This window comes from Salvelinus namaycush, chromosome 32 (assembly GCF_016432855.1).
Source record: "Salvelinus namaycush isolate Seneca chromosome 32, SaNama_1.0, whole genome shotgun sequence".
Classification (NCBI taxonomy): Eukaryota; Metazoa; Chordata; class Actinopteri; order Salmoniformes; family Salmonidae; genus Salvelinus; species Salvelinus namaycush.
Genome location: NC_052338.1, coordinates 30,825,185 through 30,838,740, shown reverse-complemented (window position 1 = coordinate 30,838,740; position 13,556 = coordinate 30,825,185). Strand labels below are relative to the sequence as shown.

The 13,556-nt window shown below is 41.8% G+C and overlaps 1 protein-coding gene across 1 annotated transcript in view; it reads left to right on the top strand.

Annotated features, from left to right (window-relative positions):
* LOC120027091 (zinc finger protein 704-like) overlaps positions 1-13,556 on the top strand; it is a 71,927-nt gene that overhangs the window by 13,190 nt on the left and 45,181 nt on the right. Inside the window, exon 2 of the mRNA XM_038971930.1 lies at positions 3,005-3,240. Coding sequence (XP_038827858.1) covers positions 3,005-3,240 — 236 coding nt within the window. The remainder of the gene's footprint in view (positions 1-3,004; positions 3,241-13,556) is intronic.

Genomic DNA, 13,556 nt, shown 5'->3' with positions numbered 1-13,556 from the left:
CCAATGTAGAGAGGCTAGCACTGGAGTAATATGATCAAATGTTTTGGTTCTAGTCAGGATTCTAGCAGCCGTGTTTAGCATAACGGAAGTTTATTTAGTGCTTTATCCGGGTAGCCGGAGAGTAGAGCATTGCAGTAGTCTAATCTAGAAGTGACAAAATCATAAATTTTTCTGCATCATTTTTGGACAGAAAGTTTCTGATTTTTGCAATGTTACGTAGATGGAAAAAAGCTGTCCTTGAAACAGTCTTGATCTGTTCGTCAAAAGAGAGATCAGGGTCCAGAGTGACGCTGAGGTCCTTCGCAGTTTTATTTATGACGACTGTACAACCATCAAGATTAATTGTCAGATCCGACAGAAGATACCTTTGTATCTTGGGACCTAGAACAAGCATCTCTGTTTTGTCTGAGTTTAAAAGTAAAACATTTTCCGCCATCCACTTCCTTATGTCTGAAACACAGGCTTCCAGGGAGGGACATTTTGGGGCTTCACCATGTTTCATTGAAATGTACAGCTGTGTATCGTCCGCAAAGCAGTGATTTTTTTAAATTTTTTAAATTTTTATTTCACCTTTATTTAACCAGGTAGACTAGTTGAGAACAAGTTCTCATTTGCAACTGCGACCTGGCCAAGATAAAGCATAGCAATTCGACACATACAACAACAGAGTTACACATGGAATAAACAAAACATACTGTCAATAATACAGTAGAACAAAAGAAAACAAAATGTCTATATACAGTGAGTGCAAATGAGGTAAGTTAAGGCAATAAATAGGCCATGGTGGCAAAGTAATTACAATATAGCAATTAAACACTGGACTGGTAGATGTGCAGAAGATGAATGTGCAAGTAGAGATACTGGGGTGCAAAGGAGCAAGATAAATAAATAAATACAGTATGGGGATGAGGTAGGTAGATAGATGGGCTGTTTACAGATGGGCTATGTACAGGTGCAGTGATCTGTGAGCTGCTCTGAGTTAACATTAAGTTAACATTATGTTTCCGAATGACATCACCAAGAGGTAAAATATATAGTGAAAACAATAGTGGTCCAAAAACGGATCCTTGAGGAACACCGAAACTTACAGTTGATTTGTCAGAAGACAAACCATCCATAGAGACAAACTGATATCTTTCCGACAGATAAGATCTAAACCAGGCCAGAACTTGTCCGTGTAGACCGATTTGGGTTTCCAATCTCTCCAAAAGAATATGGTGATCGATGGTAACAAAAGCAGCACAAAGGAACACGAGGACAGGTGCAGAGCCTTGGTCTGACGCCATTTAAAGGTAATTTACCACCTTCACGAGTGCAGTTTTTTATATTTTCTTGGTCAAGGTTTGGCTTTTTCAAGAGTGCCACTGCCACTTTTAGTGAGTTTGGTACACATCCGGTGGATAGGGAGGCATTTATTATGTTCAACAAAGGAGGGCCAAGCACAGGAAGTAGCTCTTTCAGTATTTTAGTTGGAATAGGGTCCAGTATGCAGCTTGAAGGTTTAGAGGCCATGACTATTTTCATCAATGTGTCAAGAGATATAGTATTAAAAAACTTGAGTGTCTATTTTGATCATAGGTCCTGGCAGTGTTGTGCAGACCCAGGACAACTGAGCTGTGGAGAAATACACAGGTTTATGGAGGAGTCATGATCTTTTCGTCAAAGAAGTTAATTAATTTATCACTGCCGAAGTGAAAGCCATCCTCTCTTGGGGAATGCTGCTTTTTTACTTAGCTTTGCGACAGTATCTAAAACACATTTTTGATTGTTCTTATTCTCCTCAATTAAGTTGGAAAAATAGGATGATCGAGCAGCAGTGAGGGCTCTTCAATACTGCACTGTACTGTCTTTCCATGCTAATTGGAAGACTTCCAGTTTGGTGTAGTGACATTTACGTTCCAATTTTCTGGAAGCTTGCTTCATGGCTCTGCATTTTCTGTATACCAGGGAGCTAGTTTATAATGACAAATGTTTTTTTGTTTTTAGTGGTGCGACTACATCTAGGGTATTACGCAAGGTTAAATTGAGTTCCTCAGTTAGGTGGTTAACTGATTTTTGTACTCTAATGTCCTTGGGTAGGTGGAGGGAGTCTGGAAGGGCATCTAGGAATCTTTGGGTTGTCCGTGAATTTATAGCATGGCTTTTGATGATCCTTGGTCGGGATCTGAGCAGATTATTTGTTGCGATTGCAAACGTAATAAAATGGTGGTCCGATAGTCCAGGATTATGAGGAAAAATATTAAGATCCACAATATTTATTCCACGCGACAAAACTAGGTCCAGAGTATGACTGTGGCAGTGAGTAGGTCATGAGACATGTTGGACAAATCCCACTGAGTCGATGATGGCTCCAAAAGTCTTTTGGAGAGGGTCTGTGGACTTTTCCATGTGAATATTAAAGTCACCAAAAATTAGAATATTATCTGCTATGACTACAAGGTCCGATAGGAAGTCAGGGAACTCAGTGAGGAACGCTGTATACGACCCAGGAGGCCTGTAAACAGTAGCTATAAAAGTGATTGAGTAGGCTGCATAGATTTCATTACTAGAAGCTCAAAAGACAAATGCAGTCATTTTTTTTATTTTTTATATAAATTGAAATTTGCTAGCGTATATGCTAGCAACACCTCCGCCTTTGCGGGATGCGCGGGGGATGTCTGTGGAAGCACAAAAAATAAATCCCACATTTTAAAAGTGAAACACTCCTTAACGTACATCCTGTTGTTGTCAGCTCAACACTAGCAACACTACAAAACTGTCTGGAAGTGTGAATATTAGCTAGAATGAGTGTGTGCACTGCATTGTGGGTAATGCTGTACCAAATGGCACATAGACCACTATATGCCTATCCAATGAAAAGCAGGGACTGGGTGGCTAAAATGTCAGGTGATCTTTACAATACACATCACCTTACATTTTTAGCCTCCCAGAGTCCCAGTCTTTACTAGTTAGCCTACTGTACATGTCTCTGTAGTAACCCAGTCATACCGTTATCCCTCTGCAGCAGAGCTCCTGGAACGGCCGAGGGAACGGGGCTCCTCTGCAGAGCCAGACCATGGAGCCCCAGAAGGGGGAGGCCAACTCCCTGAGCCCAGAGGCGTTGAAGGGGGAGCGGGGAGCAGACGGAAGGAGGACGGGGTGCCCCCTTGAGGGTCCAGAGAGGGACCACACCCGCTCTGTTTCCCTGCTGGAGCAGAAACGCAAGGTGGTGTCATCCAGCATTGACGTGCCCCACGTCAGGTAAGTCAAACTGTGTGTGTGTGGTGGGTGGATGGATGCATTGATAGGGTGTGTGTGTGTGTGTGTGTGTAACAGTGTATCTTCCATTCCTGTCACTGTCCCTTACTGGATGACCCTCAGAACACAGGGACCCTCAGAACACAGGGACCCTCAGAACACAGGGACCCTCAGAACACAGGGACCCTCAGAACACAGGGGCCCTCAGAACACAGGGACCCTCAGAACACAGGGACCCTCAGAACACAGGGACCCTCAGAACACAGGGGCCCTCAGAACACATCCACGCTCATGAAGTAGCATAACCACGACTGCTAAATAGCTAGCCATTTCACATTGTGTGTGTGTGTGTGTGTGTGTGTGTGTGTGTGTGTGTGTGTGTGTGTGTGTGTGTGTGTGTGTGTGTGTGTGTGTGTGTGTGTGTGTGTGTGTGTGTCGTTGGGTGCGAAAGTTCAACTTCTTTCTACCAGTAGTCAGGGAGTATTGTAGGATCGGTGTTTGATTGATTGCAGTCATTCCTCAAGGATCTTTGGTTTGAGGTCATTACCCAGGGATCTTTGGTTTGAGGTCATTACCCAGGGATCTTTGGTTTGAGGTCATTACCCAGGAATCTTTGGTTTGAGGTCATTCCCCAGCAATTGTTGGTTTGAGGTCATTACCCAGGGATCTTTGGTTTGAGGTCATTACCCAGGGATCTTTGGTTTGAGGTCATTCCCCAGCAATTGTTGGTTTGAGGTCATTCCCCGGGAATCTTTGGTTTGAGGTCATTACCCAGGGATCTTTGGTTTGAGGTCATTACCCAGGGATCTTTGGTTTGAGGTCATTCCCCAGCAATTGTTGGTTTGAGGTCATTCCCCGGGAATCTTTGGTTTGAGGTCATTCCCCGGGAATCTTTGGTTTGAGGTCATTCCCCGGGAATCTTTGGTTTGAGGTCATTCCCCGGGAATCTTTGGTTTGAGGTCATTCCCCAGCAATTGTTGGTTTGAGGTCATTACCCAGGGATCTTTGGTTTGAGGTCATTACCCAGGAATCTGTTAAACTATACAATACGTCGCCTTTTAAAGTGCTTTTACAGGCATCTGTTTTGGCTGGGCTGCATATGGCTTTAATGTATACAATCATGTAGGCCTTACACTGCAGTGATTCAATAAATATACTGTACATCAAATGCAATGCAGCATTAAAGTTATTTAATAATGTTATCCTCATCTTCAGCCCAAGGATTGTAGCTATATAGATGATCAGTATTGTAAATTGACATGTTTGTACCACATTGATTTCACAAGCGGTTTATTGAATTCATATGCTTTATGTTGGCAAGACTGTATCTGTAGGTCATATGATCACTAGCCCATCCCGTCTAGATGTAGATTATAAAGACATTGAGTCCTGAGAGGTGACTTACCAACCATGGATATGTGCAAAATAAGCATTACATTCTGCTTACGAACACTAATCACCCCCCCCCCCCCTGCTGGAGGTGAAAGGTCATCAGATTGTTTCTACTCCCACAGATTTACGCCCATCGTTTGAAAGAAATGAAAGTGTTTATTGCACAAGTGAGCCCATAGGTTAATCAGCAAGCGTGGTGGAATTGCCATGCTCATTGGCTGAGGTTAATAGGTGAAGGACATTGCTCACACTTACTAATGGTAGAGGAGGAGGAGAGACGTGACGCTATGCTAATGAGGTAACATTATGACACTACCCTATAAATACCTGCTATGCTGATGAGGTAACATTATAATGACTGCCCTATAAATACCTGCTATGCTAATGAGGTAACATTATGACACTACCCTATAAATACCTGCTATGCTGATGAGGTAACATTATAATGACTACCCTATAAATACCTGCTATGCTAATGAGGTAACATTATGACACTACCCTATAAATACCTGCTATGCTGATGAGGTAACATTATAATGACTACCCTATAAATACCTGCTATGCTGATGAGGTAACATCATGACACTACCCTATAAATACCTGCTATGCTGATGAGGTAACATTATAATAACTACCATATAAATACCTGCTATGCTGATAAGGTAACATTATAATGACTTCCCTATAAATACCTGCTATGCTGATGAGCTAAGATAGGAAGCGATGTGAGTTATAGTGGGTTTACTAAAATGAATTAAAAGTGACGAGCCATTCAGACCAGCCTTCCTGAGTTTAACGTTGGTAAACAACATCATGGTGTTATTGTCCGTGTGTGGTCAGTATAAACTGCTTTTTCTCAGCTCCCACTGCTACTCCAGAGCAATTCAACCTTATAAGTGTGTTTTCATGATGGTTAATATGCGATCTAATAAAGGAAAGACACACTTTGACCATTAAATGTAAAACAGTCATCTACTATAAAATATCCCAGTGTTATCGAGCTAGGCCTATACGCTAGGTATTATTTCTCCTTTAGAAGGGAGATGGCTGACATTCATTTAGTGCTCTTTGTAAAACTACAATACACACACACACACACACACACACACACACACACACACACACACACACACACACACACACACACACACACACACACACACACAGCTTTATTTCAATATTTGTTAATTGATGGATTATTGATTTTGGCTTTCACATTACTTGTCTCTTTTAAACCATTAAAGTGAAAATATCTCTGTTAGGATCGAATGTATTTTGATGGATAAACCAAGGAAGGTCTTCATTACAGCTGCCTCATCATACTAGGAACAGTGATCATATTGATATATTTATTGGCATCACTGGATGGCTTATTGATCATCTCCATCCCTCTGCGTCTCTTCACCTCCATCCCTCTGCGTCTCTTCAGCTCGTTATTTTTTTCTCCCATGAGAACACAGCTGTTGATCCTCCATATCCAGCTGTCTTGTTTGTCCTGCATTGGAGAGGAATATTTGACATATGGGGACTGACCCCTATCTGGTGAACACGAACTGCTAGATATGGAGGCTGAAGAAATTCAGTTTGGCCCCTAAGACCCTCAGGAACTTCTACAGATGCACAATGAGAGCATCCTGTCGGGCTGTATCGCCGCCTGGTACGGCAACTGCACCGTCCGCAACCGCAGGGTTCTGTCACAGGAAGGCCGAGAAGATCATCAAGGACCTCAGCCACCCGAGCCACGACCTCTTCACCCCACTACCAAAGCTTAGAGACTGAAAAACAGCTTCTTCCTCCAGGCCATCAGACTGTTAAATAGTCACCATTAGCCAGCCTCCACCCAGTGCCCTGCCCTGAACATTAGTCACTGTTACTAGCTAGCTACCACCCGGTACTCTATCCTGCACCTTAGAGACCCTATGTACATAGTATTTGAACACTGGTCATTTTTAATAATGTTTACATACTGTTTTACTCACTTCATATGTATATACTGTATTCTAGTCAAGGCTAATCCTATATAACTACTGCTGTACACACCTTTTCTATTCATATACTGTCCATAATGACATATACTGTCCATAATGTCTATACACACCTTCCTATACATATACAGTCTATTTATATTCCGGACTCTGACTTTGCTTGTTCTAATTATTCTATATTTCTATTTTTGGGATTTGTGTGTATTGTTAGGTATTACTGTACTGTTGAAGTTTTTCAACGCCGATACCGATTATTGGAGGACCAAAAAGAGCCGATACCGATTAATCGGCCAATTTTTTTATATTTTAATTTGTAATAATGACAATTAAAACAATACTGAATGAACACTTATTTTAACTTAATATAATACATCAATAAAATCAATTTAGCCTCAAATAAATAATTAAACATGTTCAATTTGGTTTAAATAATGCAAAAACAAAGTGTTGGAGAAGAAAGTAAAAGTGCAATATGTGCCATGTAAGAAAGCTAACGTTTAAGTTCCTTGCTCAGAACATGAGAACATATGAAAGCTGGTGGTTCCTTTTAACATGAGTCTTCAATATTCCCAGGTAAGAAGTTTTAGGTTGTAGTTATTATAGGAATTATAGGACTATTTCTCTCTATACCATTTGTATATCATTAACCTTTGACTATTGGATGTTCTTATAGGCACTTTAGTATTGCCAGTGTAACAGTATAGCTTCCATCCCTCTCCTCGCTCCTACCTGGGCTCGAACCAGGAACACAACGACAACAGCCACCCTCGAAGCAGCGTTACCCATGCAGAGCAAGGGGAATAACTACTCCAAGTCTCAGAGCGAGTGACGTTTGAAACGCTATTAGTGCGCACCCCGCTAACTAGCTAGCCATTTCACATCGGTTACACCAGCCTAATCTCGGGAGTTGATAGGCTTGAAGCACAGCGAAGAGCTTCTGGCAAAATGCAGGAAAGTGCTGTTTGAATGAATGCTTACGAGCCTGGTGCTGCCTACCACCGCTCAGTCAGACTGATCTATCAAATCATAGACTTGGTTATAACATAATAACACACAGAAATACGAGCCTTAGGTCAATATAGTCGAATCCGGAAACTATCATCTCGAAAACAAGACGTTTATTCTTTCAGTGAAATACGGTACCGTTCCGTATTTTATCTAACGGGTGGCATCCATAAGTCTAAATATTCCTGTTACATTGCACAACCTTCAATGTTAAGTCCTAATTACGTGAAATTCTGGCAAATTAGTTCGCAACGAGCCAGGTGGCCCAAACCGTTGCATATACCCTGACTCTGCGTGCAATGAACGCAAGAGAAGTGACACAATTTCACCTGGTTGATATTGCCTGATAACCTGGATTTCTTTTAGCTAAATATGCAGTTTTAAAAATATATACTTCTGTGTATTGATTTTAAGAAAGGCATTGATGTTTATGGTTAGGTACACGTTGGAGCAACGATACGCACCGCATCGATTATATGCAACGCATGACACGCTAGATAAACTAGTAATATCATCAACCATGTGTAGTTAACTAGTGATTATGATTGATTCATTGATTGTTTTTTATAAGATTAATGCTAGCTAGCAACTTACCTTGGATTCTACTGCATTCGCGTAACAGGCAGGCTCCTCGTGGAGTCCAATGTAATCAGGTGGTTAGAGCGTTGGACTAGTTAACTGTAAGGTTGCAAGATTGAATCCCCCGAGCTGACAAGGTAAAAATCTGTCGTTCTGCCCCTGAACGAGGCAGTTAACCCACCGTTCCTAGGCCGTCATTGAAAATAAGAATGTGTTCTTAACTGACTTGCCTAGTTAAATAAAGATTAAATAAAGGTGTAAAAAAAACAACAATAAAAAACAAATCGGCCAAATCGGTGTCCAAAAATACCGGCCATTCCGATTAATCGGTCGACCTCTAATAAGCATGATAACATCTGCAAAATGAGTACACAACCAGTAACATTTTATTTGCACGCACGCACGCACGCACGCACACACCAATACATAGACATGCACGTGCATGCATGCACCAATACACACACACACGAGGAGAGGAGAAAATGTGCGTAAGAAATTAAATAATAATAATTGCTATTCAACGGTTATTATGGAGACCGTGGTCATTTGGCTGGTCAAATACTGTCCTCCATAATTCCATGACCGTCACAGCCCTAATGCCATTAGATGAACAGTGAGAGCAGAATCTGCTCTAGTAGCCCGGCCCAGATGTCCTTGAACAGTCAAAAAGGCCTCTGCATCTGCAATCTCCATCTTTGTTCCAGTCGGAATTTGCCACGCAACGTTTTGGGTGGACTCTAATGGATAATGTGGCTACCTCATGCTGCTAGAAACCTTTAATCTAGCCATGTTGGTCTCTGTGCTATGGTTTCCCTCTTCCCACAATGCACATGTTGTATTTCATTTTTCAAAAGTCTCAAATGCAAACCGATATCTACAGATGAAATGTGAAGTGTCTGTAGTGGATAGGCCAGTTGTGAAACTTCAATGGTTCTAATCTCCTATATTCATGTTCCATTCTAGCAGGTGGTAGAATCTACCCTGATATCCAGCAGCCAAGTAATTCCTTTTGTGAGGTCCATTCTAGAGTGCATTCTATAATGTGACAATGCCCAATTAAACCCCCACCCCCCCACCCAATCAGGTTTCAATTCATCACTCAAAAGAAGAAGAAGAAGAAGGAAGAAGAAGAAAAATGAAGGAATTATCCTCTCCCCTTACTGGGCTGAAGGCTATAGGATCTCCGACGCTGTCTAATAGCTTTAGCACACTCTCAGACTGAAATTAATGGGAGTGGAGAGAGCCAATTCTGTCTGGGGCTTCAATAGGAACAGGTTCGAGTTCCTCTTCCTCAGTGACCTCTCCCCAGTGCAGGACCATTATTGCCTTCAGATTAAGGTCCACACACCTGTGACCGATTTCTGCTGCGAACGTTGGATGCTTTCAAGGGGAATAAACGCTTCTGCCACCACCATAGTAACTGTTAGTAACCTTTATCCCATAATGGGGGCTTTGGCAAGAGAGGGAATGGTGGAGAGGGAGGGAGGGAGGGAATGGTGGAGAGGGAGGGAGGGAGGGAATGGTGGAGAGGGAGGGAGGGAGGGAATGGTGGAGAGGGAGGGAATGGTGGAGAGGGAGGGAGGGAGCGAATGGTGGAGAGAGAGGGAGTGAATGGTGGAGAGAGAGGGAGGGAATGGTGGAGAGAGAGAGGGAGGGAATGGTGGAGAGAGAGAGGGAGGGAATGGTGGAGAGAGAGAGAGGGAGGGAATGGTGGAGAGAGAGAGGGAGGGAATGGTGGAGAGAGAGAGAGTTAATGGTGGAGAGAGAGGGAGGGAATGGTGGAGAGAGAGGGAGGGAATGGTAGGGAGGGAGGGAATGGTGGAGAGGGAGGGAGGGAATGGTGGAGAGGGAGGGAGGGAGGGAGGGAGGGAATGATGGAGAGGGAGGGAGGGAGGGAATGGTGGAGAGGGAGGGAATGGTGGAGAGGGAGGGAGGGGGCGAATGGTGGAGAGAGAGGGAGGGAATGGTGGAGAGAGAGGGAGGGAATGGTGGAGAGAGAGAGAGGGAGGGAATGGTGGAGAGAGAGAGAGGGAGGGAATGGTGGAGAGAGAGAGGGAGGGAATGGTGGAGAGAGAGAGAGGGAATGGTGGAGAGAGAGGGAAGGGGAGAGGAAGAATGCCTGAGGATTTTTTTTGAATCAATTCCCAGAGCAGTATGAACTTGAGGTTTTTAACTGCGTTTCTTTCAAAGTTGTTTTTTACAAGAGAACTGCTGCGATGTTTGCTGCTGGTGCTCCAGTCCACAGTAACCTACAGAAGACAGTCACCTCAGTGGAGTGTACAGAGCCTTCAGAAAGTATTCATACTGCTTGACTCATTCCACATTTTGTTGTGTTTCAGCCTGAAATCTTTTTTTTTCACCCATCTACACACAATAACCCATAATGAAAAAGTGAAAACACATTTTTATTTAAAAAAATACTAATAATAATAATGTGCTAATGAAATAGAGAAATATCTTATTTACATAACTATTCACATCCCTTTGCTATGACACTCCAAATTGAGCTCAGGTGCATCCAATTTTCTTTGATCATCCTTGATGTCACTACAACTTGATTGGAACAGTGTATCTCAAATTTGCACAAACAGTAACCAAAAATCTCAAATTTGCACACACAGATGCACCTTTGACATGTTTTACATTTTAGGGTGGACAGATGGAAGCCACTCCTGAGAAGAAGGCACATTACAGCACGCCTGGAGTTTGTAAAAAGGCACGTAAAAAAAACTCTAAGATCATAAGGCAAAAAATGTTGTTGTCTGATGAGACAAAAATGTTACTATTTGTCCTGAATGCAAAGCGCAATGTCTGGAGAAAACCAGGCACAGCTCATCACCCATCTAACACCATAAAATCAAATGTTATTAGTCACATGTGCCGAATACAACAGGTGTAGACCTTACAGTGAAATGCTTACTTACGATCCCCTAACCAACAATGCAGTTTAAAAAATACAAATAAGAATAAGAAATAAAAGGAACAAGTAATTAAAGAGCAGCAGTAAAATAACAATAGTGAGACTATACACAGGGGGTACCGGTACAGAGTCAATGTGTGGGGGCACCGGTTAGTCGAGGTAATATGTACATGTAGGTAGAGTTATTAAAATGACAGAGAGTAGCAGCAGTGTAAAAGAGGATGGGGGGGGGGCAATGCAAATAGTCTGGGTAGCCATTTGGTTAGATGTTCTGGAGTCTTATGGCTTGGGGGAATAAGTCAATGGATAAGTCAATGGATATGGACGCTTTCCGAATGTGCTGTACACCTGCCTGTAAGTACTGTAGTGTGTTAAATTACTAGAGAATAGAGAAAAGCATGTATGGCGCTGGTTATGGTAAAAATTACCTGAGGGCCTGTGGCGGTCTGGGTACCGTTCATTCACACATGTACAAAGCCTTCAGAAAGTATTCATACCCCTTGACTTATTCCACATTTCGTTGTGTTAGAGCTGAATTCAAAATAGGTTAAAAAAATAAAAATAAACATTTGATCCATCTACACACAATCCCACAGAATGACAAAGTGAAAACATGTTTTTAGAATATTTAGCAAATGTATTGAAAGTGTAAATGAAATATTTAATATAAATAAGTATTCACACCCCTGGGTTCATAAATGTCAGTGATTACAGCTGTGAGTCTTTCTGGGTAAGTCTATAAGAGCTTTGCACACCTGGATTCCAGAATATTTGTTAAAAAATTCAAGCTCAAGCTCATCGCAAGTTGTTTGTTGCTCATAGCTAGATAGCTATTTTCAGGTCTTGCCTTAAATTTTCAAGCTGATTTAAGTCAAAACTGTAACTAGGCCACTCAGGAACATTCAATGTCGTCTTGGTAAGCAACTCCAGTGTGTTTTAGGTTATTGTCCTGCTGAAAGGTGAATTTGTCTCCAGTGTCTGTTGAAAGCAGACTGAACCATGTTTCCTGTAGGATTTTGCCTGTGCTTGCTTAGCTCTATTCCGTTTCTTTTTATACAAAAAAACTCCAGTCCTTGACGATGACAAGCATACCCATAACATAATGACGCCAGCACCATGCTTTAAAATATGAAGAGTGGTACTCAGTGATGTGTTGTGTTGGATTTGCCTCAAACATAACGCTTTGTATTTATGGACATCAAGTTAATTTCTTTGCAAATGTTTTTGCAGTTTTACTTTAGTGCCTTGTTGCAAACAGGATGCATGTTTTGTATTTTTTTTAAATACTATACAGACTTCATTTCACTCTGTCATTTAGGTTAGTATTGTGGAGTAACTACAATGTTGTTGATCCATCCTCAGTTTTCCTGTCACAGCCATTAAACTCTAACTGTTTTAAAGTCACCATTGGCCTCATGGTGAAATCCCTGAGCGGTTTCCTTCCTCTCCATTAACTGAGTTAGGAAGGACACCTGTATCTTTGTAGTGACTGGTGTCACTGTAGTGACATTGATACACCATCCAAAGTGTAATTACTTATCTACGTCTTTGCGAGACATTGGAAAACCACCCTGGTCTTTGTTGTTGTTGAATCTGTGTTTGAAATTCACTGCTCGACTGAGGGACCTTAGAATTATCTGTATGTGTGGGTTACAGAGATGAGGTAGTCATTTAAAAAATCCTATTAAACACAGTTATTGCATACAGAGTGAGTCCATGCAACTTATCATGTGACTTGGTAAGCACATTTTTACTCCTAAACTTATTTAGGTGTGCCATAAGAAAGGGGTTGAATACTTATTGACTCAAGACATTTCAGCTTTTCATTTTTAATTAATTTGTAAAAATGTCTACAAACATAATTCCACTTTGACGTTATGGGGTATTGTGTGTAGGCCAGTGACACAAAATCGCAATTGAATCCATTTGAAATCCCAATTTGGAAAAAGTCAAAGGGTGTGAATACTTTCTGAAGGCTCTGTACATGTCAGCTATTCTGTACATCTCATTATTGTATTGAATAGGTTAGCTCATCATATTTCTTCACACCTTAAAATTCAACACTCTACTATATGATGATTAATCTTTTGTCCCTCCCTCCCGACTGCCACCAGCCCCCAGATACAGTTATATATGAGATGTTTTATTAAGCCTGCTGTGTCTCACATCTTAGAATGTGGAGCTTCTCACAAAGAAGGAGGATTCAGCCTGCACTTCTTGTTTATGTTTAGGTATGCTTCAATTCAAGGTTTGTAGTACTCCCTTCCACCAATGGCACTGAATACATAGACACCGTGTTGGTACTCGTATATGGTTTTTAAGAAGCTGTTTAGTCTTACTGTTCGTTTGAGGGACTTGTTTTTTCCCTATAGCTGGAAACGTGCAATTGTAATGTGAGCTGGGGAGCTGACTGGTGGGAACTGATCGGCATAATACAT